The 26,230-nt window shown below is 40.3% G+C and overlaps 1 protein-coding gene across 2 annotated transcripts; it reads left to right on the forward strand.

The window, feature by feature from the left end:
- The first annotated feature begins 53 nt into the window (after positions 1-53).
- PKD2 (polycystin 2, transient receptor potential cation channel) lies at positions 54-24,573 on the forward strand. Of its 2 annotated transcripts, none has more exons than XM_030491724.2 (15): positions 54-497; positions 6,376-6,489; positions 8,729-8,862; positions 9,213-9,463; positions 10,188-10,412; positions 10,983-11,211; positions 12,303-12,473; positions 13,723-13,904; positions 14,974-15,094; positions 17,537-17,635; positions 18,595-18,716; positions 19,575-19,692; positions 19,960-20,123; positions 20,896-21,043; positions 21,381-24,573. In XM_030491724.2, the coding sequence occupies exons 1-15, from the start codon at positions 83-85 to the stop codon at positions 21,612-21,614; spliced, it is 2,727 nt and encodes a 908-aa protein (XP_030347584.1). In that variant the 5' UTR covers positions 54-82; the 3' UTR covers positions 21,615-24,573. The 2 variants fall into 2 exon arrangements, with proteins under 2 accessions (XP_030347584.1, XP_030347585.1); XM_030491725.1 differs by lacking the exon at positions 54-497 and adding an exon at positions 1,354-2,204.
- The last annotated feature ends 1,657 nt before the right edge of the window (positions 24,574-26,230 follow it).

A 26,230-nucleotide genomic window follows, 5' to 3' on the forward strand; every position in this document is an offset into this window, starting at 1 on the left:
CACGGGCTTTCCGGGCCGGCGCCGGCGGGCGGGGAAGGGGCGGAGGCGGCGGCGCCCCGCCCCGGGCGGCGGCGGCGGGCCGATGGCGGGCCGTGGGGGCTGCCGGCGCGGGCGGGAGCAGCTGGAGCTGGAGCGGCTGGGCGAGGCGGCGCGGGCCGGCTCCTGCCCGCCGTCGCCGCCGCTGTCCGCCTGCTCGCGGCAGGCCTGGAGCCGGGATAACCCGGGCTTCGAGCCGGAGGAGGAGGGAGCGGCGGCGGCGGCGGCGGCGGCGGCTGGGCCGGTGCTGGAGATGGACGTGGAGTGGGGCAGCCCCGCGGCCGGCGCTTCGTCGTCGTTGGGCAGAGGCGCGGCGGGCCCGGGCGGCGGCGGGCGGCGGCAGCGGCGGGTCCCCGCGGGGCGCGGCGGGGCGGAGGTGCCGAGCCGCCACCAGGTGCCGCCCGACGGCGCCGCGCCCCACCGGGCGGCCTGGGCCAAGCGGCTGGCGCGGCGGCTGCGAGGTGAGACCCTCTGGCCCCTCCTGCCAGAGCGGGGCTCCGAGTCTTGCTGGGCTGCCCTTTACTGCAGACTGTCGCCGAGGGGAACGTTCATGAGTTGTTTGTGGTCCCTTTGCATTTTCTTCCGCCCACCCCTTTGCCTCCTGTCCTCTTTTTCTTCTGTCACTATTCTTTTCCCATCTCCTGTCAGTTTATCCATGTTTGCCCCTGTCTGTGTCTCCACTTCATGCACATGTATATTCTCATCTCTGTCCTGGTTATGTTCCCCTCTCCCCTCCCAAATACACCCCTTTCTCCTTGCTTTCCTCTGGAGCATAGAGCTCTCTGCCTCCCAGGTCTTAGTCCTGGCTGCTTTTCTAGAGAAGCTTAAAATGTCAGCATCAAATCGTGAAGGTTTTAAATGTAGGCTGTGTTTAAGTGTCAGACAAAATCTGTATAAAGCTGCAGGAGAAGTAAACCATACTTAGAATATAAGGTTTCTTCTAACGTGCGTTTTCTGAAGTGGTAGTAGTGTTACGGGCTGGCACAGCATCAGCAGAGGTGTCAGTATGAACTCGATTTTAGGGTTTGTAAATTAGGCTGTTGTGTGTCCTGTATGTCTTCACTTTGATTTTTCATGTGCATTCAAAAATTATTTGCTATAATGATTTATCTGACTTAAGCTGTCTTGCACCAAAATAAGTCTGTCTTGATCATTGCAATGTTTTACTTGGATGGAAGTCAGATTTACGGCGATTATAGAATAGAGCATGTTTTCTTTTCAGCAGATTTTATTGGGAGAGTGTTCAATGAACTAAGTCACTTCATAACAAGAGAGCAGAATGGCTGGGGGAAAAACATCAGTCATAGAATGGTTTTATGTGTTACGCATGAAATGGCAATGCTCTGTTTGGAGTCTTCAGAGGTGTGTTTAGTTAGTCTGTCACTGAGATATGTAAATGCCTAGGAAAGTGGAGAAAAGTGAAGTCTTTGCGTGGAGAAAGTGAAGTCCTTTCATAAAAACTCTTATCTGAGTAGACTTTTGAGATGCTCCCTTCGCGCTAGTTGTTGCCAAGAAGGAACCTCCTGTATATGCTTTTAACTGTGGTGAAAAATAAGGGCGTTTGAACGTGAGATAAGAGTGGATTTATGATGACCTGACATGAGTTGCTCCTGTTTCATCTCTGTCATGGTTTCTGCAGTAATGCTCAAAACAGAGCATCCACACTAGGACTGATCTTGGTGTTGGTTTCTGAGCTGTTTTGAACCTGAAGGCAGAGCTTAATGACATGTGATTTGTGTAAGGTCAGAGTATTTGCAGACGGAAGGAAAATCCATCAGACAGACTCCCCCCCATGAGATGCAATTCTGAGAAAGGCTTTGTAAAATGATTTGTTGAATCCCTATAGTTCATCTGCACTTGGGTGGTTTAGGGTGAAGGAAAGATGCTTATTTTTAGTATGCTTTTTTCTAGTTTTTTGTTTGTTTTAAGGCTGTTTATGTATTTTCACCTTGTTCAGTTGAGCAAGCAGCAGAACAAAGAGGAATAAGCTCTTGGTGAAGCTGTATGCCATGCTGGGCAGAATGAGCCTTCATCGGCGTCGGGCAGATGTTGCCAGAGAAGATATTTGTCCCTGCTCTGATAGGGGCCTGTCCTGCTGTCTAAAAGCAATGTATCTTGGGCTAGATTAATCAGCTTGGAGCTGATGTCCATAGCTTGAACTCTGAAAGGTGAGAATCACCTTTGACGAGGTAACATTATGCATGTTTTCAACTAGCGTGGTTCTCTTTACACTACTGTGAGCTGATTTATCAAGTGTGTGATGTGTGGAGAATGGTGCAAAGTTACATGTTCTTGCAGTGTAAGAAAACAAATATTTTCAATAATGACCATGGACCAAGCTGCCTCTTACTGTTGGAGACAGCATACACTGCTAGTATTCTATTTTTAGCTGTAAAATGAAAAGACTTGGTTTCATGTTCTAGGAATGTTCGGAGTGGATTTATGCCTGCGGTTACTATCCACAGTTTCTGTTGATTTCTGACCTGCCTACGTTTTGTGTTTATAGTCAAGTGTAGCCAAAGTTACGGTAGTAGACAGATCCTTTTCTGGCCCTTTCATGAGAATGTTGCCATTAATTTGTAGGCACAGTAAATGGCTGGGTGTGACTTTGTTGCTGCGGAGGTACTGCAGGGTGCTGTACTTGCCTGCTGCATAGGTAACTGACCTTCTCTGAAGAATGTTATTGCTGCAGGCTACGCAGTGAAAGGGCTTATTTCAAGCCTGAAATTAATATAGGGCACTTGAAGGATAACAGAGGTTTTAATTCTGGAAAGAGCACTCAGTAGTTCTTTTGGTATTTCATCTTTGAAGACTTCATCTTTGAAGGCTAGAAAATAGTATACTTAGTATTCAGTTTTACTTCAAGATGACTAGAAGAAAGTTAGCATAGATTAATGAAATTCCATTTCACTAGACAGAATTCAACCAGAGGGATTAATCCTTTGGATATCAAAAGTGATAGAGTTACCATGGCTAAACAAGTTGCCACTCATGAACTGAAGGATGTCGAATGACAGCTTACACTTGCTGCCAGTTGTGAAATAAAAATGCAGAGAGCATTAAGGTGATGGGATTTTTGGTAATTGCAGCTATGGGGGAGATAACTACCAGGAGTTACTAAGTGAATAGAAAGCTGCTTCAGACTATCTGTATTTTAGGTTCTTCTCTTTGTGGGCTCTTTTCAGATTCTCACTCTCTCTGAAATAGCTTTAGCCCCCCTAGTTTTGTAGGTCTCTTTGGCAAACATCCCAGATGCTGAGAGGAGAGGAGGGGATGGCTATTCAAATCAGTTAAGGAGGAGGTCATCAAAAGTTTTGATGGGTAAGAGCAAAGTCCATTCCCAGAGCCAAGTTGGAAAGGTCTGCCCCTCAGAGCTGTACTTGGTCACCCAGTCCTACTGCGTCCTCATGTGTGTCAATACTAAGGAGTGTATGTGGGATGTTTCTTGAAAGGTTTCTTAATTGTTGCTAACTGAAAGTATCACATATTTCCAGTCACTCATTAATGGTTACTTTCACAAAGAATGCATTATGACATTTTTACTGAGTTGAACTAGTGTAGGCTCCGACTGTACCTTAGTAAGGATTGCGAGACTGTTGTTGTTTGGGGGCAAAGCGTCTTTGCCTGATGGTCACTTTCCTGTCCTTCCCCTACCCCATTCTTTCCCCAGCATCTGAATTTGTGTAGGCAGATTAGTTAGTGATATGGATCTTGGCTTGAGCGCTTTTGGAACTTAGCTTTCATATAAATCTGAATTATTTTATATGCACTCTGTACCTTAAAACTTGGCTTTATGTGTATATTTAAGTACCTGCACAATATGTGTGTGTATATATCTAGCTAACACTTTATATATGTATAAACAGAAATATTTTAATCTCCTTAACAAGCTAGTCTTTATTGTAAGTTGAAATTTCATCTATTTAATTTGCATTTGATCATTATTTTTTTGACAACTCTTCTGAGTTCGTATACTCCTTGAGTAAGCCAGTTAGGCTACAGAATGAATGTGAGAGAATTGTTAGTTTCAGGTTTGTTTGATAAATGAAAGAGTCCATAGATTCTGTCAAAAAGTTGATGAATAGCAAATTTATGTAAGGAATGGACTGAAAATGATTGATTGAGGCTAGAAATGAAGTGGTTTTGGTGCTTGCATTAGATGTCAGCTTCAGCACTACTTATCACCACTGTTCTTGTTAATCTAAACCAATATTATAATAATGCAAAAGGAGAACAATGTGTATATTTTCTGAAAATGTGGCTCGTAGCCAACAGGCAAATCCAGAGCTCATTTAACACGAAATTCATTGTAGGATCTCTGGTGCTGGGTTTTTGTTTTGTTTTTTTTCATCACATGTAACTTTCTGCTTCATGCTGACTGAGTCCTAACAGTATTCTAATATGACAGAATTTGAGCTTGCAAGCTTTTTTGCTCACCACATTTCTTATTGGTGAGTAATGTGCTGACAGCCGGGACTCGGCGCTCTCGCCAGTTTAGCTCACTGCCTCTTCCAGCCTTTTCTTCCTCTCTTCCGTAATGTTTTTCTGCCTTTATTATGAGGGTTGCCAGTGCAACGTAGTGCTGTGTTAAAGGCTCTATTTGTTGAGTTCTTTATTATGTGACTCTCTAAATGTTCTTGGGTTTGCGTTTCTGTCTTCAAGAATGACCTAATGGTGAGGATTTGGCATTCTGTGTAGTAAAGTTGCAGTCTTTATCTGTAAATTTCCGGACTTAGAGAACAGCTCTGAAAGGGCTCTCTTGTTTGGGGGGCTGACACTGGTGAAGGTTGTAAGTTACTAAGGAATGTGAAAAGAAATTAATGCCAAGACTATTAGTGCTTTCTGTGCCTATGCAGGAGAAGTTTCCTGGTTGACTTTCTGGTTAGGTCACAACTTAAAAATGTGGTAGCTGAAAAGCTTCTAAAAACATCCGACACGTTATTTTTCTTTCCTGAATACACCTTGTATTTGTAGTTAGAGGGAAGAGCTTCCTTATTCCTGCCTTTTTGTTAGCAAATGAAGTTCTGCAGCAGACAGGTGAGCCCTTTGTCCGTCTAGTGTTACAGCAGTGGTTGCAAAGCAACTGCACTCTTGCTTCTTTCTCAGTTTTATAATGTGTTTTGGCTATCCCTTGTTGCTGTTCTATTTGACTTAAAATTACTGTGGTATGTTTGATGGATCCAGGATATTTTCCTAGGGAGTTTGAGGTTATTTCATTTCCATCTACTGAGAACATAAAGGACGTTTTAAAAGGTTGGCCATTTAAAATAGCTGCAAAGGAGAAGAGTGGAAGTCTGGTGTGCTTCTGTACGAGTGAATTTTTATTTTGTATATGCTTTCTCTTCCACCATAAACGAAGATCAAATCACCTTGCTTTATTTAAGGCTTAAATGAAGAGAAGTTCCTTGAAGGTAGCAGTTCTGGTCTAAGCATCAGCAGCTGTTCCCAGCTTTTTTTCTGTTCTGTATTAGGCACAGGAAATAAGTATGGTGGTTACTAACTGCTTTCTGTTCTCAGATGGTTGTTTCTTTTAGAGACCCTGTTTAAAAGATCCTTTTGTTTTTCTGTAACTCTTTTGGAAGGGATCACACAAGTTCAGTAATTTCTCTTACACTGTCTTCTTGAGAATATGAAACTCCTAACAGGAAGAAATAGTTCAACTAATGCAGTCGCCCAGTTTGACAGACAGCAGTTGCTCATTTAGGCTGCTACTTAGTGTTTCAGTGATAATTCTTTGTTATACAAGGAAGAAATCATGTAGAAATACCCACCAGGATCCCCGCTATGCCTTTGTTGGACATGCCTTGCTTATCTAGGAGAGGAAGGTTACAACTTGTTCTCTAAAAACATGTTTGACTGACATATCTTTTCAGGTAGAAAGTTAGTTAAGCCTCCTAATAAAATCTAAATGCTGATCATGCATTTTCATTCATCTAACAATGCTCTTCGTATTAAAAAACAAGCAAACCACAAAAAACCCGCCAAACAAACAATTTCTTGAAGGATGACTCTGTGTATCTTTGTATACTTGTATCTGTTTTCATACCATGTGGCTTTAAGGGACAGCACTTCTGGCAAATGTTCAGCTGAATCTGTTAAGAGTTCTGCTGAGCTGTTACTAGATTATTATGGTATCTCATGAATAGCTAATACTGTCTCAGGCCCCATTCAGTCTACAGAAGAAGTTCTTGCTTGAGCTTAGAGCAGTTTAAAATCCATAGAAGAACCTGGAGCAGACATGACATAGGTTAAGCTTTCACGATCACTTAGCTTATTACATTGCTTATGTATCTAGTATCAGACATCTGTATACATCATTATACATGTTTTCCTTTTAAGGTCTGTGGGGGACAAGACTCATGGAAGAAAGCAACACCAGCAGAGAGCGATACCTGAAAAGTGTTTTACGGGAGTTGGTTACGTACATGATTTTCCTTGTGGTCTTGTGTGTCTGTAAGTACCAGTCAGCACTATATGCGTCCAGTTCTGTACTGTCTGCTTGCTACCTGTGATTCCACAATGAAGGTTCTTTCAGTGATGTGGGAGAACAATTAATGGGCAGATTGTTGCTTAAGACTTAAAATACTGCAACCTTCTGTAACTTGACAAGTTTTGAACCTTTAAGCAGGATGATAATATTCTTTGTTTTTAGGGAGTATTTTTTTGATATAGTACCACAGTGCAGTGTAATGCTTTTGCTACACATTTTGAAATCACTGAACAGAACTGTTAAATGTGAATGAAGCATAGGAGTTAGTCATCTAGGACTGAAAATGAATTAAATCACTGAGTTTTGAATTTATCACCAAGCTTATGTACAGATCATTCTAAGAATGAAAGTTCTTGACAGTTGCTGGAAAGGCAGAGATAATGCCAGCTACTTAGAAATATCTGATAATCTGTGTTTGCATGATGCTGGACATTCTAAACACATCTGCAGCCTATATATACTCAGGTGTATATGGATCACAGCTGGAGACTTCCACGGTTTAAGTGTTATTTGTTTTGATGTCTATGATATCATATGAAGTACTGTAACACTATAGGACACAGAACAGGGTAACATTAAACCTGCCTTTTTTTTTTTTTTTTTTTTGGCTTTTAAGTGGGTGATTTCTTGGAGGTAGGTGCTCTAGAATCAGCACTAAGAATATTAGCAGATTCTACTAAATACTGACTTAGTACAGAAGTGAGGAGCCTGATGGATCACCAGCCTCATACAGAACAATATTCCTGGACCTAAATAGAGTTTAAGAAAGCATCCTGAACTGGGTTTGCTGTTCTTGTCTCAGGGTGAAGAACCTTAGTGATGCTGGTGCAGTGATAGCACAGGACATTTGTCACAGGCCTCACACAGCACTGTGAACAGTTGGTGCTGGTATAATGTAATGGTTCTGAGAGCAGCTGCCTTCTCTGGCCTTGGGAAATTGAAGCCCTTATACAATTCTATTTCAAGATTTCTGGGGTTTTTTTAAGTTAATAGTCAAAAGGAGGCATGTTCATATATTTGCATAAAAATTAGAAGTCAGTGCAAAATAGAACTTACGATGGAGTGTGAAACAGATGTTTTAGTTGGTTACTAGGAGAATAGCAACAAAATCTGTATGCATTAGGTTAGCGTATCCTTGGAAAGCCGGTATGTTTCAAGCATTGAATTTTCAGTGTGGGCAGTTCTGTTCTAAATGCCTGAAATGTCAGTGACACTTAAGTTGTTGTTTATGAATAATAAACAACAAGTATAATGTTACAGAATAAGGTGATGTTTTTATTGTATGTTCATATTTATTCAGGTGAGAGAGAATCTTGGAGTGGAAAGGCAAATGCAAAACTAGATTGGTAGACTGACTCTGAGAGCCACAGCAGAAGTCTATTAAAAATAGTTCTTGTTCATGTTTTCTTCCCTAAGATAAAATATTTCTATAAAATTGTTAAAATATACAGAGATTGTTCAGTGTAGGATTAATCTTTCAGGCCTTTCTGAGTTTCAGCCACAAAATGGTTTTAAGTATTTATAGGCAGTAACATTATCAGAGCCAGAGACTGCTCTCTGAAGCCATCTTGCCTTTGTACGTCATTTTATAATTTATACTCTGGTCATCCTCAGCCAAATGCTCTGCCCAGTGTGAGGAAAAGAGTAACACAGAGTCACTTATTTTCTGTGGAGAGATTATCTTAGAAGCGCTGCACATCTTGGGTGGACTTCTGTTGTCAACCATAGGCAGCTAATGTCATTCACAGTGCCCTGCAATATCCTGGTTAACCATCATTACCTGCTCAAGCAGGGCATAGTTTTCCTGAGGTCTTGTGCCGTCTGCGCCAGCTCTCTGTGGATGCCTTGGATAGTACAAGCCACCTAAAAAGGCACTCTTCAGGCTGCTGAATCATGCCTTTGTTTTTCTTGAAGTTAGTTTTTGTAGAAGCATTAATAATAGAATGAGGCGTGGGAAGGAGAACTGAGTGTTTTAAACTGATTGGTCAGTCTATTCTTCACTGCTTTTTGTATTTTAATCCCAGTTGACAGACAAATGCTGCTTGGTGTCAATTTTGTTTTGCTCTGAAGCTTAAACTTTTTCGTGCAAAATCTATGCAAATTCAACAAAAAAAAGTAAAGTACTTCTTTTTTCTTTTCCTTCTTTTTCCTCTAATCTTTCCCCTACCCTTTTCCTCTCACTCCTAACTAAATCTTTTGCAGTGACTTACGGGACAGTGAGTTCCAGTATGTACTATTACACAAGGGTTATGTCACAGCTCTTCTTGGAAACACCTGTATCAAAAATGGAGAAAACTGATTTCAAAACTTTGTCCACAATGGATGACTTCTGGAAGGTAATCTAAACCCAATTTTTTATCTCTCTGTTGCTGGGATATGCTTGTCCTGTCGTGGCCTGTATATTTAACCTCCCAGGATCTTCTTTCTAATGCACTAGGGGCTGTGCATGAAGATGTATGTGTCAAGCTATGGAACAAAGTAGGCCTTTAATATCTGAAAGTTTAGAACCCAGGTAATGCTAGTAGGGCAGGTTAGGGCAAGGTTGTGGAATGTCTTTGGAGGACAGGTAACAGTAAGGCCCTATGTCAGAAAAATTATCAACTGCAATTCTAACACATCCACAGAATGAAGATCTATAAAAACAGTGCTGGAAACATGCAAATTAAAATCCTGTCTTCTTCCCAAGTTCACAGAAGGCCCTTTGCTGGATGGTCTTTACTGGGAGATGTGGTACAACAACAAAACCATGGCAGAAAACAAAAGCTTCATTTATTACGAGAACCTGCTCCTAGGGGTGCCTCGCCTTCGGCAGCTGAAAGTGAGAAATGGTTCGTGCTCAATACCTGAAGATTTAAAGGATGAAATCAAGGACTGCTATGATGTCTATTCTGTAGCTAATGAAGATACTGCTCCCTTTGGACTTCGAAATGGAACAGCGTATGTAGTATTCCTGTATTCACATACTGTTTTTTTTTTCTGATCTGGGTTATGCTAAATTGCACAATAAGTCACTTGGCAGAGGCAACTCTACATTTACTGTCTGTTCTGTCTGTAAAGCCCAGTAAAACAAAAGCAGTTGCCAGTTCTGCTCTTGGAGAAACCTTACTAAGCTTGGAGAGCACTGTGCTCTTATCCACTTGAGTTTGGGTGCTGTCATCATGCCATTTTTAACTGTTATGCATGGGAGACACGCTGTGGTCTGAGTGCAGCACTGCAACTCCTGAGCACCTGTTCTGTAATTCCAGATTGGATTACTGCAGTGAGTTTCACTGATTTGTCTTCCCTGGCTAAAAATGGGAATAGCACTGCCTCTCTTGGAGGACAATGTACGAATTGAACTGTGAAAGGTTGTGGAGGTGGAAAAGAGTTTTCTGTGTCACATAAATTCTGTGTGACTGGATTAATGTGTTTTCTTTCTTCACAATTCATATACTGGTGACCCATCTTTCTATCTTCATTTTGTTGTGTTAGTCAAAGGAACTTTGAAAGATCTTTCTCCAGGATACATCAAAACTTTCTACAAGTACCTCTTAAATTTGAACAGCTTTACATACCATACAACTGGTATGTTGTTTTTTGGTCAGGTTTTGGTGGCATCTGTTTTGTTAATTGTAAGTTGAAAATGGAAAGACTAATGTGCTCCGTTTTACTTCTGAACTAGTTGGACGTACACCACTGAGAAGGATTTGAATGGGAGCAGCCACTGGGGCTTGATTGCCACGTACAGTGGGGCTGGTTATTACCAAGACCTCTCAAGGAACAGAGAAGTGACAGCTGTGCAGATTGCTAGCCTTAAGAAGAACCTATGGCTGGACAGAGGGACCAGAGCAGCTTTCATTGATTTCTCTGTATACAATGCAAACATCAACCTATTCTGCATTGTCAGGTATGAACAGAGCCATGACAATGTTTGAATTGCACAGTATAGGTTGTAGACTTGGGGTTTTCTTGTGATTGCTTCGTTTTGAGGATGTGGGTAAGTGTATGTTTTGCATAAAGGAGCCAGACAATTGAAGTGGGATGCCTCCCTGTCAAAGAAGTGAGACTCCACACGGTGGCTGCACTCACTGTCTGGAGACAGTTCTGGCTTTCCTGATGCTGCAACAGCTTGGGTGCAGTTTGCAGGCGACTTCTCTAGACGTTTGCCTTATTAATATGTGGATACGCATCAGCTTTTTGACAGCATGAAACAGATGCGGATGAAGACAGGTCTTTCTGTCTCCGTTTATTTGATTGTTCCTGAAATGCTTTGGGTTTTAGTCAAAATTGAATGTGGTCAGGTTTACACCTTCTGTTCTGTGTAGTGTCTTCTCTGAATCGAATGTGGGCTTTTGCCAGTTTCCATTATTTAACTAATTATGGAAATAAACCCATGTATCTTAGCTGTGCTTTTCATCAGCGCTGTGTAAATGAAGTCTTTATTCTTTGCCTTTTTTTGCTGTTTTTTTAAATGCAGGTTGTTAGTGGAGTTTCCAGCGACTGGAGGCCTTGTTACGTCTTGGCAATTTCAGCCAGTGAGGCTGATTCAGTATGTCTCCACTTTTGATTTTTTCATGGCAGCCTGTGAAATGGCATTTTGTCTTTTTGTTCTTTATTATATGGTGGAAGAGATTTTAGAAATTCACATTCATAGACTGCACTACTTCAGAAGTCTCTGGAATTGCCTTGATATTCTTATCATTGTGGTAAGTAGTCTTTATACTAAGGCTAAAATTGCTTTCTGAAATGCACTTTGTGGGAGACATTCATGACTCAGTATTGCTATTATAGCTTTAAGGGATAGGGTCATCATTAAGAAGGATACTTACAGTCTATTGAGCTATTCAGTCTGAATAAGACTGTTTTAGTCTGTGTTGTAACGTTGGTGTGTTTTGCAAACTTGCTTGTTCTGTCTTTGTTGGTTTCAACCTTCACATCCTGATGAAAAGTTAGAGTATTTCTGCAGTGTGCTTTCTCACAGTTTTTGTCTGTAAAGGCACAGCCATTATGGAAGGTAACAAACTTGCCCGCCTTTCTCTTCTACAGATCTGATACAGACTATTGCAGTGGCTTTCAAGTAAGAAAATCAGCTGCTTTGAAGCAGTGATTTGTGTTTGGAGGAATGGGACTGGGATTTGAATATGTTTGCAGAGAACCACAAAGAGATTTAATGTGGTATTAAAATACTCAGCAGCTAATACCGAGTTTGAAGTGTCTGAAAATTCTGGAATGCTAGCAGCTGTCAGGGCTGCTTTCTTGGTTAAGGGGACAGTGTGGCACATCAGCAGTCTTGGTGTAGCAGAAAATCATGAGCTTTGATTTAAAGCTACATATATCATTCTCTCTGGATTTGTATCAAGCTGTGCTTACCAAAAGTACAGAAAGCAAGCAGTACTGAAACAGTTCAGTCCCACACTTGTTTTGTATCTTCAGGCTTGGATGAATCAGAGGTTTAAGTCTTGAAGCCAGTATTTGTAATCTAGAGAAATTATACTTGCATCACAGTGCTTTTTAAATAAAGGGCTGTTTGGGACGATATTTATGTGAGCTCTGTGCTGTTTCTTACATTTAATGGCAGGGGCAGGAGTAAGACACTTTACTGTTACAGTCAGTGAAGTGTATTCAAGTGCAAGTATAAAATTCAGTTCACACAAAGGGTCAAAACTCTGTGTTTATACCTGGTCTGGTGGACATTGTTTAACTTTAGGATTATGTGCTTTATGACTCTCTATACATGGCAAAGTGTGTTAAAACCCTAATCACCTTTTGTAAATTTGTACGTTTCTGTTGTACTCAGCTCTCTGTGGCAGCTATAGGAATTAGCATCTATAGAACATCAACTGTTGATATGCTCCTGAAGAAGCTGCTGGAAGATCAGAACTCCTTCCCCAATTTTGAACCTTTGGCGTATTGGCAAATGCAATTCAACAACATCACTGCAGTCACTGTGTTTTTTGTCTGGATTAAGGTAACTCCAAGATGTGCATCCTTATTCTGACATTAGAGTGTAAGCAGTATTCTGAGTTTCATGTAATTATATGATTTGAGATTAGTCATGTAAGGCCAGATTGGATGGGGCTTTGAGCAGCCTGCTCTAGTGGAAGGTGTCCCTGCCCATGGCAGGGGGGTTGGAACTGATGAGCTTTAAGGTCTCTTCCAGCCCAGACCATCCCATGATTCTATGTTTCTCCTAAAATTTGGCACACGGGAAAGTCAGAGCACAGGGGTAACTTCTTGCAGACTGAAAGCAAGGTTGTAATTTGCCATAGGTTTTAGTCAGCATTAAGTCTCAAAGGTGTAGTCAGTGCTTTGTCACGGCAGACATGTAGAGAAATGTTTTTATTATTCCTGAATTGATAAGTCAGTAACTTACTGGGTACTGCTTTTTCCTAGTCTGGTTTAACTGTGCCAATTCTATCTATTCAAAGCTTCTAAATCAGAGGGCTCGGAAAACTAATCCAGTTAATTTGAAAACTAGATATATTACTTTAAACTGAATTTCTCTGGTTTACTGCCTACTTTCTAGTGATATTTCTTTTCATGTCCATAATAATTTCCTGTCCTCTGTGTGTATAAAGTTGCAGAGGAATATGTAGTTGTTAAATTGTCTAATGGGGGAAAATGGAAGACCAATGATAAGTGAATTTCCACTATGAAACTCCAAACTGATACTTAAGTTTATCAAGTAAGTTAGCTGTCTCTTACCATTTTATCATACTAAGCTGCATCTATTTTGCATTATGGTTTAAGAAATAAAGTGGTTCATTATAAGAAATAAAGGTAAACTGCAGAGTAACAGAATAATGCAGTTTGGAGGGGACCTCAGGAAGTCTCTGTGCAACCACCTGCTCAGAGCTAGGTCAGCTGTGAGATCTGCTTTTCTCACATTTTACTACTTCGTAACTAATTGAAACATTTTGGAAGCATTTTGGTAACACTTCTTTGAAGCCTGGGTGCCAAATAGAGGAGTGAAAAACAAACAATACCCTACACTCAGGCAAGAAGATGGCGTTCTCACAGAATGTTCTTCTCATTTCAAGCCTCAGTGTTTTTTAGGAAGGGATGTATTTCTAAGTGTAAATTAACTGACTTTGTCTCCCATCAAATTGAGGAAGACATCTCGTGTGTAAAAGGCTGGAGTACATTTGTGTGAAGAAATTGTTGTTTTCCTTGTCTTTACAGTTGTTTTTTTGTTCTGTTTTCTTTTCTTTTGACAGCTTTTCAAATTCGTTAACTTCAACAGAGCAATGAGTCAGTTATCCACTACCATGTCTCGCTGCGTCAAAGATGTCGTTGGCTTTGCTATTATGTTTTTTATTATTTTCTTAGCATATGCTCAGTTGGCATATCTTGTCTTTGGCACTCAAATCGATGACTTCAGCACTTTCCAGGACTGCATGTAAGTACGAGAATAAAAAGTGCTAAGAATTTCTCAGTTCATTGAGATAAATAGATTGAGGTAAATAGGTTTGGTTGCCTCGTAAGAGACAAATCCTATAACATCCATCTAAACAGATAAGCTTTGCAGACATGTCACTGTTGATGTAGCTCAGTAGCAAATGCATGTTTTTAATAAGATTTTAAGTTAAAAAACTGTTTTTGCTGTGAGATTAAGAATGTGCTATAGTTCAATAATTGAGCTGAAAACAGCAGGTTTTGGTTGATGGAAGTGACATGGTTTTTATAACAGTTGGTCTCGTTCCTAGACAAAGCAATAACTCTGTCTTCAGAAGTTGAATCATTATATGCTTACTTATATTTCTAATGCTTATGGAAATGTTAATGACACTGTGTTCTTGGTAGTATATGTAGTTGATTGACTCACAGATTCCATCTTAGCCAACTAGTAAATTTGTAAGTATCTGCTGGAATCTAGGAGAGAGATTGGACTTAATATAGGGTCAGTAATCAATTGATTTGGTACAACATAACCTGATTCTAAAGGGGGTAATGTTCAGTTATTGATTTCCCCCTGTCCCCTTACATTAGGGCAGTGTTGCAAAAACTTTCTTGTACAGAGATGAAGGAACTGAAATATAATGATGGTGCTGTGCAGTGCCAAGCCTCTTCCTGCCTTGGCACTGTGCAGACGACTTTAGAGGGAGAGGGTTGGGGTTGTATGTATACAAGAGGCAGAAAGGATAGGAAGGGGACAGGAGTGAGTCTTAAAGGTTCACAATGGTAACCATTGGTTTGCTCTGCTCTCTGTGGTCCCCATTATCAGTTTTGATCAAAAGCCAGAAGTATCCACCCCGGTTTTATTCTGTGTGTGGCATCTCACTGTGAGTTTGGTTTATGCCTAGGGATAGGCTTGAGGAATTGACTACTGCAGTGCCCGATAAAGTATTACAGTAGTGCAGACCTCTCTGCTGCCCATCAGCCAGACTGTTAGAATAGAATAGTTTGAGAATTCTTGCACAGTTCCAAAAGTGTTTTTTTCAAAACCTGGATGTGTTTTGTTTTTTAAGATTTACTCAGTTCCGCATCATTTTGGGAGACTTCAACTTCACAGAGGTTGAAGAAGCTAATCGAATTTTGGGACCAATTTATTTCACTACATTTGTGTTCTTTATGTTCTTCATTCTTTTGGTATGTACGCTTTTGTTTATGTGGGGTGGGTAGGTGGCCATTTTCGCATCTCTTGTTCTTTGACTCCTGCTGCTTCTTTGGAGCTATTTTTTGATAGTGGTGAGCGTGCAGTCCATGTAGGGGCCTGACTGTTACATGGCTGGTCACTGCACTCTTTAGTTTTTCTTCGTTTAAAATAAATTTGCATTGTATGTTTGTTGTCATTCCTATATAGTGCTCCACATTCTTGGTGGGGTTTATTTCTTTTTTTCTTTTCTTTTTTGTTCAATTTATGTAATTTTATTATTATAAAGAATTATTTCTTTCTAAAATCTGAATAGTTCCTGGTTGACATACACAGCAAGCCTGTATCTTTCGGTGAAAAGTAGCTGTAATGTTCCATACATGCGCTTAGTTTATAAAGGTGCTCTAACATGCGGCTGGTTGTGTTTGCAACAGTCTAGTTCATCCATGCCACACACAGTTTGTCTGCTAGAAGAGTCTAGTTCATCAGCAGTGCAGCAATTCTCAGATAATGCAGGTTTGCCTGCAAAGGCCTCTTTTCTGTCCTCTTTTCCTTCTCCAGGGCAGAGTTGGGCCCTGTCTTTCTCACCTTCCCAGTGCAGATTACCTGTACACTTTCTGACAAACAGTATTGCAAGAAGCTCAACTTATCTGAGAGGCAGTATGTAGACATGATTGTTTGATAAATTAATTCAAACAGTGAGTACATTGTGAGTGAGTACACATCTTTTGTAAACTGTCTGTTAATACTGGATCCATATTACAGTTTTATAACTTATTAGTAAGTGGAGGGAGGAGGCCCCTCTCCTAGGAGACCAGGTAAATTATTTTTTATGTTGATGTAAGTAAAGAACCCAGTACCTTCTACCTAGATGTAGTTTTCAGTTAGTTTGGTACTAACGTTAATATATAGTAATTTTGTTTCTGATGATATTACCAGATGGAAGCTGTTATGTGAGCAAGAAATCCTCAGATGGTTCCCCAAACCGTGTGTCTTTTGGTGATTTCATAAGGTGGCAAACATTAAAGCAGGATTTTACTAACCTGAAACAGTACAGCAGTCCAGTATCATCATAACTTTGAGAGTTACTTCATGACCCTTGTACTTCATGTGCTTTTTATTAATCTTTGAAATGAAGGGAAATAGCATTCAGATATTATTTGTGGGAGAAGGCTTCATCTTGGCTAGTAAGGAAGCAGAGAATCTTAAGTGTTCAGAGAGATATACCAGTAGTCAATCAGAAAATAACACATGGATCACTCTGGCCAGAGAACCTATGAAGCAGGTTTTATATTTGCTTTGAAGCACCTCACAAGATCCGGAGGAGCAGAGGCTAGCGTTCAGCAAGGGAGAACTTTTTGGGTTTTTTTTCCTAAGGGTTAGCAGAAAAGTACTGAAGTGTGAAGGCATACCCAGTTATCCAAAATACTTGCTATAATTTCTGTGTCTATCCACACCTGCACATCCTGTCATTTGATTGGAGTGAAATGTCGATGTAAGCTCCTTGAGACTAGTCTGAGACCTGGAAACTAAGTTAGGGAAGATGGCCAGAAAGCACCAACTCTTGATGTTGGGCAGCTAAAAGCCCAATATACAGTAGTCAAGTTACCGCTTTTCTGGTATTGGGCAAGAATGCATAAAGGTACAGCATTGGAAGATTGTTATCCTAAAGCATTTTTTTTAAGTCCATGAGGAAATAGAGGTTAAGACTGCCTTTCTGTGTGAGTGACACATTGAACGTGCCAGTGAATTGAGTATTCTTTTTCAACTTGAATGTTCAGCTTGTAATTCAGTCATACTTACTCCATGTTCAGCAGGACCCTTTCAGTAATGACAGCATGTCTCAAGTAAATCATATGCTTGGCATAGGGTTAGTGAGACCAGTTTTTTTACTCTTTCATTTGAGCAAGCAACCAAACTCTTTTCAGAGTTGGTGGTATACATTCCAAGTGTCTGATGTTAAGCCTTTTTGTTTTTATCTTAGTCTGAAATGCAAGCAGAGCTGTAACTACATAAGAAATTTGTGTTTGTGCTGGTTATCATGAGATGAATAGTTAACTTGATTCCTCAGGCATTTTTGTTGTGTTGTCTAGATTAATTCAGAGTTGCTATCTGTGTAAGTTTGGCCTGGCAGATAGAAGGCCAAACTTAAACATACAGTGTTAAACAGGCATGGTGTATCGTCACTGCTGTGTGTAGGTATGAACCCTCTCAGTTACATTAATAGGTAGTAGTCTTGATTAGAAGTTGTTACGCTGCAGTGCATCCTGTTTCAATATCTCAAGCTCTTGATATTAGCGCTTTTTAAACAGCTCACAATTTTCTCCTGGCATTTGTAGAAAAATTCATGTATAAGTCTGCACATGAAGGTCATAGGAGTAGTAGGGCTTAGACTTGTTGAAATTTCAATTGAGCTTTTTCATTTTTCTCATGAACAGAATATGTTTTTGGCCATCATCAATGATACGTACTCTGAAGTCAAATCAGATATGGCACAACAGAAGGCAGAAATGGAACTGTCTGATCTAATCAGAAAGGTAAAAGTAACATCTTGTTTATTTGACATTCCTCACATCTGAACTCACTCCATAAATCACTACAAACTGAAGCTGACAGCAGCTGATGATCTGAGCTGAGTGTAAATTAAATGAATTAAAACTTTCCTTCACAATGTATTTTAGTCATTTGAGACTTTGTTTTGAGTGATCAACCTACTGAATACAGCATAAGACTTGACTGTCGAGGTATATACAGAAATACTGAACTGATGAAGCTAAGCTGCTGTTTGGTTTGGTCACAGAACTACCTTGTTTCAGGCAATAAGATTAGGCAAGTCTGGGACAATGTGTTGGGAGCGTCCAGGGGCAGCTGCCAGGAAGGTTGTTGAATACAAAGTTAGGAGCTTCACCTGAATCCCAGTTTAGGAAAAAAACGTGTATGTGCATGTGCTCTGACACGGATGCACTTCTGTACCGTGGTCAGAAATGTCTAAACACATACTCCGCATGACCAGTAACTCAGAGTTTAAAACTTGGAAACTGGTTATTCAGAGCGGAGAAAAATGAAAAGTGCTGCTTCGTTGGGGTGAAGGCTCTTTTTTAAGTCATTCCTACAACTGAAGAATGAGAGATAAGCAAAATGACCACAGAAAGTTGTACCTGTTTTGTCAGCATTATTTAAAACTGTCACTTAACTGTCAGTAACTGACTGCTAAAGGTGGTGTCTTACTGGGACAAAATACTCCCTTCCTGCTCACCTGCAGTGCAAATTGAAGGGTGAAAGCCTTATCTCTGAACTGCAAAGGTATGTATATGTTGCCCATTTAAATGCTGAAATAAAAGATGGATAAACTGGAGGAAAAGAGATTCTTGCAGGGCTTTTGGAACGCACTGAATGATAGTATACACTAGCTGATTCTTGTAATTGGAAAGTTATTCGAAATCAAGTGTTAATATTTCATGACAAGTAAAACACGGAATATCACTGTTTCTTTTAGGGCTACAACAAAGCTATGATCAAACTTAAATTGAAGAAAACTACTGTTGATGACATTTCAGAAAGCCTGAGACAAGGTGGGGGAAAATTAAATTTTGATGAACTCCGACAAGACCTAAAAGGGTAAGGAAGAGGAAGCTGTTACTTCTTACCTGGAATAGTATCTCCAGAGACATGTGGTCTTTGATGCTTCTGTGAGAAGCAAGAGAATGTTGCATCATGTGAACAAATGTGAATATAATGTGAATAAAGACAACACAGCAGAGTATTTTCTTTCGGTTAGTGGGTAACAAAGCCTGTGCCTTTCCTGTATCTGATGGGAAGTTTATGTAAACAGACAGATGTGTACAGGTAAACAGTCTTTGCGTGTGGGTTTGCAGGAATTGCGCAAATTAAAATTCAAACTGTGGCATGAAACTGCAGAAGAAGGGAGGAGTGGTAAAAGAATGGTCAGTTTGAGGTGGAAGAGAAGTCTTAACTAAGGAGTCTGCTGAGCTCTGGCCCATGTAGTCTTCACTATGGCTGGTGTTGCTGTAGTGGGGCAGCATCTCACACCAGAGGAAGGATTTGGTGCTCTGAATTCCAACCTCCTTGAGTTGCTTTGTTGGTGGGTAGAAAGGGCCTGGGGAAGCAGAGAGATCTAAGGCCTTTGAGGAAATGGTAATGTTTCTATCCAAGCCACTGCAGGAGTTTGTGAACAGACAGGAATCCGAGGAAGTGGGAACAAATCAAGGAGGTATAGAAGGGATGGTTGTGAAGGAACAGGGTGCAGTCTATGGGAGATTTGTCCTATTAACTAATGAAAGGTGAGGGCTGAGGTTTTTGTTATCAGTGTTGTGAATTTATAGGCAGCACTGGGATCAGTCGTGTCTTTGGCTGGGGAATGAAAGTCTGTTGGAGTGAAATGTTTTTCTAATACTTGAAGTTCACGTAGCATCCAAAAAATTGGAAGTAAGGGAACTGTTTTTACTCCCTTTTCAGGAAGGGGCACACGGATGCAGAGATTGAAGCAATATTTACCAAGTATGACCAGGATGGGGACCAGGAATTGACAGAGCATGAACATCAGCAAATGAGAGATGACTTGGAGAAAGAAAGGGTGAGCCCGGCGTTAGGAGTGATACGGCAGCAGTGCCATCTGCCAGTCTTCTCCCTATGCTTATTTCTGGAGGATTCTGCCCCAGAAGAATCCTCTTGTTTCTCTTCACATTTGCTCTCATCCTTGCCTGTCTGAGCAGGACTGTAAATAAGCAAGGGGGAGCTGATGGAGGGCAAGAGGTCTTTGACCTTGACACCCCATCGCTCTTGTAAATGAAGGGATGAAATCTTTACATCATCTCTGCCTGTGGCTTGTGTTTTCACAAAGGAGGATCTGGACCTGGACAGGAGCTCTCTGCCACGTCCTCTGAGCAGCCGCAGCTTCCCTCGGAGCTTGGATGACTCCGAGGAGGATGAGGATGAAGACAGTGGACACAGCTCCAGGCGGAGGGGCAGCAGCTCTAGTGGGGTTTCCTATGAAGAGTTCCAAGTGTAAGTTCATTGTTCTGAGGGGGATGAATCTGCGTGGTAGTTTGGGGCTTTTTCCCTGTGGGTTTTCTTCTTTCAGTTACATAGTGGAGTCTCCTGTATCTCTATTAATCAAATTATTCATAAAAGTAAATGCTATGTTTTGAAGGTACTTAAGTCACTCTTTAGTATCTGAACTGGAATTACTTTAGAGAGGCTTATGGGAATCAGATAGAAAACCAAAGCCAAACCAACCAAACAAAAAATGCAACAAAAAAAGACCCTGTCTGTAAAACCTTGTCATTGGAAAGACAGAGGAAATGGTCATAATACAGTAATGCCAGAAGAGTTTTCTGTGTTTCTTAGTAGTAAAACATGAGGTTGTCTTAGGTTCATTGAGACTTTCAGGTTTGTTTTTAATAAGATTAAGTTATGAGTGTGTATTTTGTCTAACATAATAGATCTCCATATTAATTAATTATAGCAACACCAGCTGAATGAAGAATTTGAGTAACAAGAACCAACAAATCTTCATGAGGATGCCCTGAAAGCAGGGAAAACAGAGTAGAATGTGTTGGGTTCCTTTTTCCCCCATCTGCTTTAGCTCTGTGTTCTCTTCTTGCTCTTGTGTACCTTGTCCCTCCCTGCCTGGACAGTAGGACTGATTTGTGGAGAGTCAGATGCATGCTTGAATTAAAATGCTGTCTCATCCCTGTCTGCTTTGTGTGTTGACGTGCTTGAACGATACCGACTCAGAAATGTCAGGGTCACTGAAGCTCACACTTATTGCCCTCAGACTCATGAGGCGGGTCGATCGCATGGAGCATTCTATCGGCAGTATTGTCTCCAAGATCGATGCGGTTATTGTGAAGCTCGAAGCGATGGAGAGAGCCAAACTAAAAAGGAGAGATGTGTTGGGAAGACTGTTAGATGGGGTGACAGAGGTAAGAAACCCACTGACTCTTGTCTGGTCCAGCCAATAATTCTGCTCGATTCTTGAGATGGGGCTAACTTGTGTGTGTGCTCTCCTCAGTATATTTTGCATTTCTGGAGGTGGATTTAAATATAGGAACTGTAATACAAATTGTGCTGTCATCAGTGAAGGTGACAACCTGGGCATTACATCACTGGAAAGAAAACCATTTACTGTAGTAGTAGTGTTTCTCCACTAGGCTGTGGAAATACCTGAGTGGTACAAGACTTCCCCGTGTTTGTATAGGGTTTTGCTTAGATTGTAGTGTAGAAACTGTACTTCAAGCTTTTGTCTTTTAATCTGTTCAGGATGAAAGACTGGGTCGTGACAATGAAATACATAGAGAACAAATGGAGCGACTTGTGCGAGAGGAATTGGAGCGATGGGAATCGGATGATACGGCATCCCAAATGAGCCATCGGTTGGGAACACCGCTTGGACTGAATGGCCAGCCTCGTTCAAGGAACTCTCGGCCATCATCCTCCCAGTCAGATGGTATTGATGGGGGAGGAGGAAATGGGGGGAATAACATCCATGTGTAAGGATTAACTTTGTAGGCGATTCTAAATGTTTCAGGTCAGTATTAAGCCAGCAAATACACTACTCCACTGTTTCCTGATCAGACCACTAAGGACAATTCTCACTGGTGAGCAAAAGTAGATATTCTGTTCAAAAGCCATGTGTCACATTCAAGTTGCCAACAGTGAAACTGTCAGCCTTGGAAATGAAAGTGCAGGAGGCAGAATGGAAACCCAGGTGTGACAAAATCTACCTGGCCAGAAGTTTGATTCCATACGTGTATTATGGGGAACACTTCCACGAGGGCGGCAAGCTTCAGACAAAGTAACGTGCTGTGGCTAAAACAGATGAAAGGCTGTGAGTGTTCTGCTTTCTGTTGGAAAATAGGAATCTTTTTTTTTTTTCCAATGCTTTTAAAACCATTTTTTAAAAGAAGATGGCATCAGTTTATTGCCTCATTCATTGTAACAGCTGATGCTTTTCAGAGATAAAATAGCACTTTTTTACTGTGTTTCTGCCTATTTTTCTGAGTTATTCTTGGCATACTAACATTTTAATCGACTTCAGATGTTCATTTCTTACTGTTTTTTGAGAAATACTGTGTTTCTTTAAACAGAAGAAAGTACACTTACTTTGTACAACTGTAAATCACACTGTTCCATGATAGAAATGTACACATTACGTGGGTTTGTGTTCCATTAGCGTTTCAAAAGCAGTATTTGAGAACTGCTGCTTCACACCCAATGAAAGTAACAATTTTGGGCTTTGTTGCAAAGTGCCCATTTTTTAATGCTGTGTTTTCATGATCTAAGTTTCCTGGGATAAACATTCCACAGATTCTTAGGTAAATGTGGTTACTTTGCAGAAAATACATCCTTTCAAAGCACACAAAATTGAAAAACACCAACTCTTCCTTGGGTGTGAGAGGGAAGGGGGCAGGGAAGTTGCTGACAGTTTGGAAAGTCCGATCTTGTGCTGTGTCGAGTTCTAATCATGTCTTAACCGTGTAATCTGTATGTACATCTAACAAAACTGCTTGTAATATTATTAGCTGTATTTCTACATATGCTTTTCTGCTGAGGTGCAACACTTGATGCCTTTGGAAAGGTGTTTGTAGTATGATCACTGATTTTTAGTGTTTAATTTCCTCTGCTTTCCATGTCATAAAAGTTTTGTTTATGAAAGGAGATGCACCACTGAAATTATGTTGGTTTCCTACAGAAAGCTTTGAGGCAGAGTGTTTGCAGGTTCACCTAGCAACATGTTTCCATCTGTGGAATACTGGTTTAAGAGGGAGGTTCAGTTGTGCTTTTTTTCCTGAAGGTAGCAATTGTATTTAAAGACTTAGAGTTGCTGTAAAGGAAAATGGAAAGCTGCACAATCAAACACGTCTTAGCTGTTAGTAGGGTATATAGAGGGAAAAATGCCTATTAACAGTGTATGCGTAGCATGTATATGTTATGTTGGTGCTTTTTGTTTGAAAAAGCATTTGTTGCCAGGGGTTAACACCTCATTCTTGTGGTAGTGCTGCTTAGGCAAAGCTTACACCTCGCATATGGTCAGCATATGGAAATTGCATTGCCTGGATGTACAATGACTCAGAATTACTTCTTCCTAACCAGAGAACTTGCGAAAACTAAAGAGACTTAATTTCTTTCCCTATTTTTAAGTTCATAAGAAACCATATGCACAGAAAGTTAATATGAAGTGGTGCAAGAGGAAGTTCAATGTGGGGACTGGAACTTCTTAGTAGCTTTGGCTAGAGAACAGAATGATATGGGAAAACAGGTTGTGATTCTGGTGAAGTATTTTTTCTTTCTGTGGGTTCTTTTGTCCTGTACGAAGAAGAAATCGATACTCTTTCAGAAGAAACCCTGTCAGCTTCCCAAAACAGTGCACAGCACAGTGGTTAGGGCATTTGTGTGAAATGAGACAAAATTCTGTCTTGTCTTGATTGAAAATGTTTGGACCTTAGAACCCTTCCTGAGGAAAGCTTTTCTGTGTTGAACTGGCAGTTCTGATTTAAACAAACCAAAAAACCACTAGCTGAACGCATGGCCAGCTGGTGTGCAAGAACAGAAAATACAGTACAAAGCTATTTAAGTATGCATAGTCTTTACATCCATATCCAGAATGTGTAGTGTGTTAGTATGTGGCATGACTTACAGTTTAAACTTTGAGGCATGCTCACTAATTACATGTGTGCAACATGTAATTGATGTTGGGTTTCTAGGGTCAAGCGTTACCTAAATGCTAAGATAGTATTTAAATAATCATGTACTTTATCAATGACTTTGGCCAAATGACCCAACCCGAGCTGTCCAGCCATCGGGTGGAACCTTATTCAGAATACCTTGTGTTTAGGTTTGTGCCTGCAGCTTGTAAAATGTGTGGCATGCTGAGGTTTACGGCAGCAGGGACCTGGTGGTCATCTGTTGATGAGGCAGGGCCTTAATGGAGGAAGGAAAGTAAAACTAAACCCGTCAGTATGGTTTTAAATAGGTTTATTGTAAAGGTGTATCTTTCAAAATGTAAATTCACTCAAACAGTTAATCTTCTATTTGTAGTATGTGTTTATTATGAAAATGTTTGCATTCATAGCTGTATTTGTTGAGATTTATTTCTGTAATGTGTCGTTACTTAATAACAAACTTCATCTTGAAGTGCAATAAGTTTTCATGGGGTACCCGTGTGTGTTGACAGTGGCCTTGCAGTAAGTGCATGGCCACTTGGCAAATGTTATAAACATTTTATTATTTCATTTTTCCACTTTAGATTATAATGCCATTTGTCACTTATTACAAAGGTAAGGTTTTTGCATAGTAATGTACAGTATTTGGTCTTATTAGGAAGCTGTTAATTATGCAAGCCTTCTACAATGATCAAGATTGTATTGATCTGTAAAACTGAGCACTTTACTTCCTAATAAAGTAATCTATAAAGCAAACTTTGTGCCATACACTTGGTTTGTTTATAACAGAACATTAAGAATCCTGTGTTTTATTTGTGTGTTACTTCTATCTCATGCCTTATTCTCAGGTTAGCTAATCATCTAAAATGGGAGTATAGGGTCTAAACAAACAGAGGACTGGGCTGATCCTCCTGCTTCATTGCCCAAACAGTGGTTTTTTAACAGTTTATTTCACATTTGCATTCGTGCAAATGCACAGGCCTATTTTCTGCTATTTCAGATAGCAGTTCTGACTGCTAGTAACTCTGTCCCTTTATTACTTCCCAGTTGCTGTGTAAGTTAACTTCTTTACTATTTTTCTCTATATTTCCCTTTATTTTTTCCCTTCGTTTCAGGCAATCCTAACCATCTGGAGAGCTGAATGGTCCTTTGAAATCCCAGGCCCATAGTTCTGTCTGGGCAGTTGTCTCACTAGGTCAAAAATCTACCATATTAATGAAAATGGAATGCTTAATGTAAATCCATCTTAGTCTTTAACGAAATACATACATACTGAGTTTAAGCTAATTAAGCAAGCTTTTAGTGTGTTATAAAAGTCAAAGCATGTGGCAAGTGGGAACCTTCTTTTATTTCATACTCTGTGAATGCTGTAGTGTTGCTGACTTTTGAAAACTTCAGGAACTGCAGTTTAAGATGCATGTTTGGAGGAGAAGCCCCATAATTCTTCTATATCCCACAGGCATCACATGGATGCCTTCTGTATTCAAATACTCTTCTCCAGAAAATCTAAAAAAGAAAGAAAAAAAAAGGGAAAAAGGGAAAAAACGTCATGATAAAACAACTGTGAGCAATTGTTACTTGTATACTTTAGGCACCAATGGGGCTTTCTTTTGTTGCCTGCTTATATAGAACATGCAGTATGAGCAAAGAGGGATGGCAATTGGAGGTGCAACTTCTGGCTTAGATATCTGTGCATCCCCATGATGTGAATCTTCCTCTTGCCTTCTGGATAGTAGTCCATACATTCTATACTTCAAGATACTTGCCTCACAATACCTAGTGGAGACTACTTGCTGCCCTCGAACTTATCCATCTGTTCCCACATGTAAAGAAACGGTGTTGTTTTGAGTTCTTAAACTGTAGCTCTTTGGTCTCTGTGATGAAAAGAGACAGACATACAATATTTAATATTTGTCATGTTGCTATCTTAATTATTTTCTTTATTCTCTAGTGGATGTCTGAATTACCTTTATTGGCTGTCAAGGTCAAATGTCTGACATAAATTCTTTGTGGCTTTTATGATATTTTTTTAATCCTCTATGCTGGAACAATCTCCTGAATTGCAATTCTCTTTATCGATTTATTTTTTTTGATAAACATATGCTCATTGTTAGTAAGAAAGAATAAAACAGTGATTCTAAAGAAAGAACAATTAAAAGCCACAAATTAGTTGTGCAGGTTTGGTTGTTTGGGGTTTTTTTCTAGTTACCTAGTCAGAAGATACACAGTGGGACAGGTTTACAGTAGAATAAAATGCAAGAAGTAACTGTAACTGGTAATAACACAAAGATCTTTTTGTAAAAATGGGTCTCTATGCTGAAACCAGACAGGAGCCAGCTAGCAAGTTCAGTACCTTGTGTTCAGTGGTTTAAATGCTTTGTTATCATCGAAATTCCATGTAGAATGGGTTGTCATTCTCTGCCTAAGTAGGATTCGACTCTACAATTG

This window comes from Strigops habroptila, chromosome 7, assembly GCF_004027225.2.
Source record: "Strigops habroptila isolate Jane chromosome 7, bStrHab1.2.pri, whole genome shotgun sequence".
NCBI lineage: Eukaryota > Metazoa > Chordata > Aves > Psittaciformes > Psittacidae > Strigops > Strigops habroptila.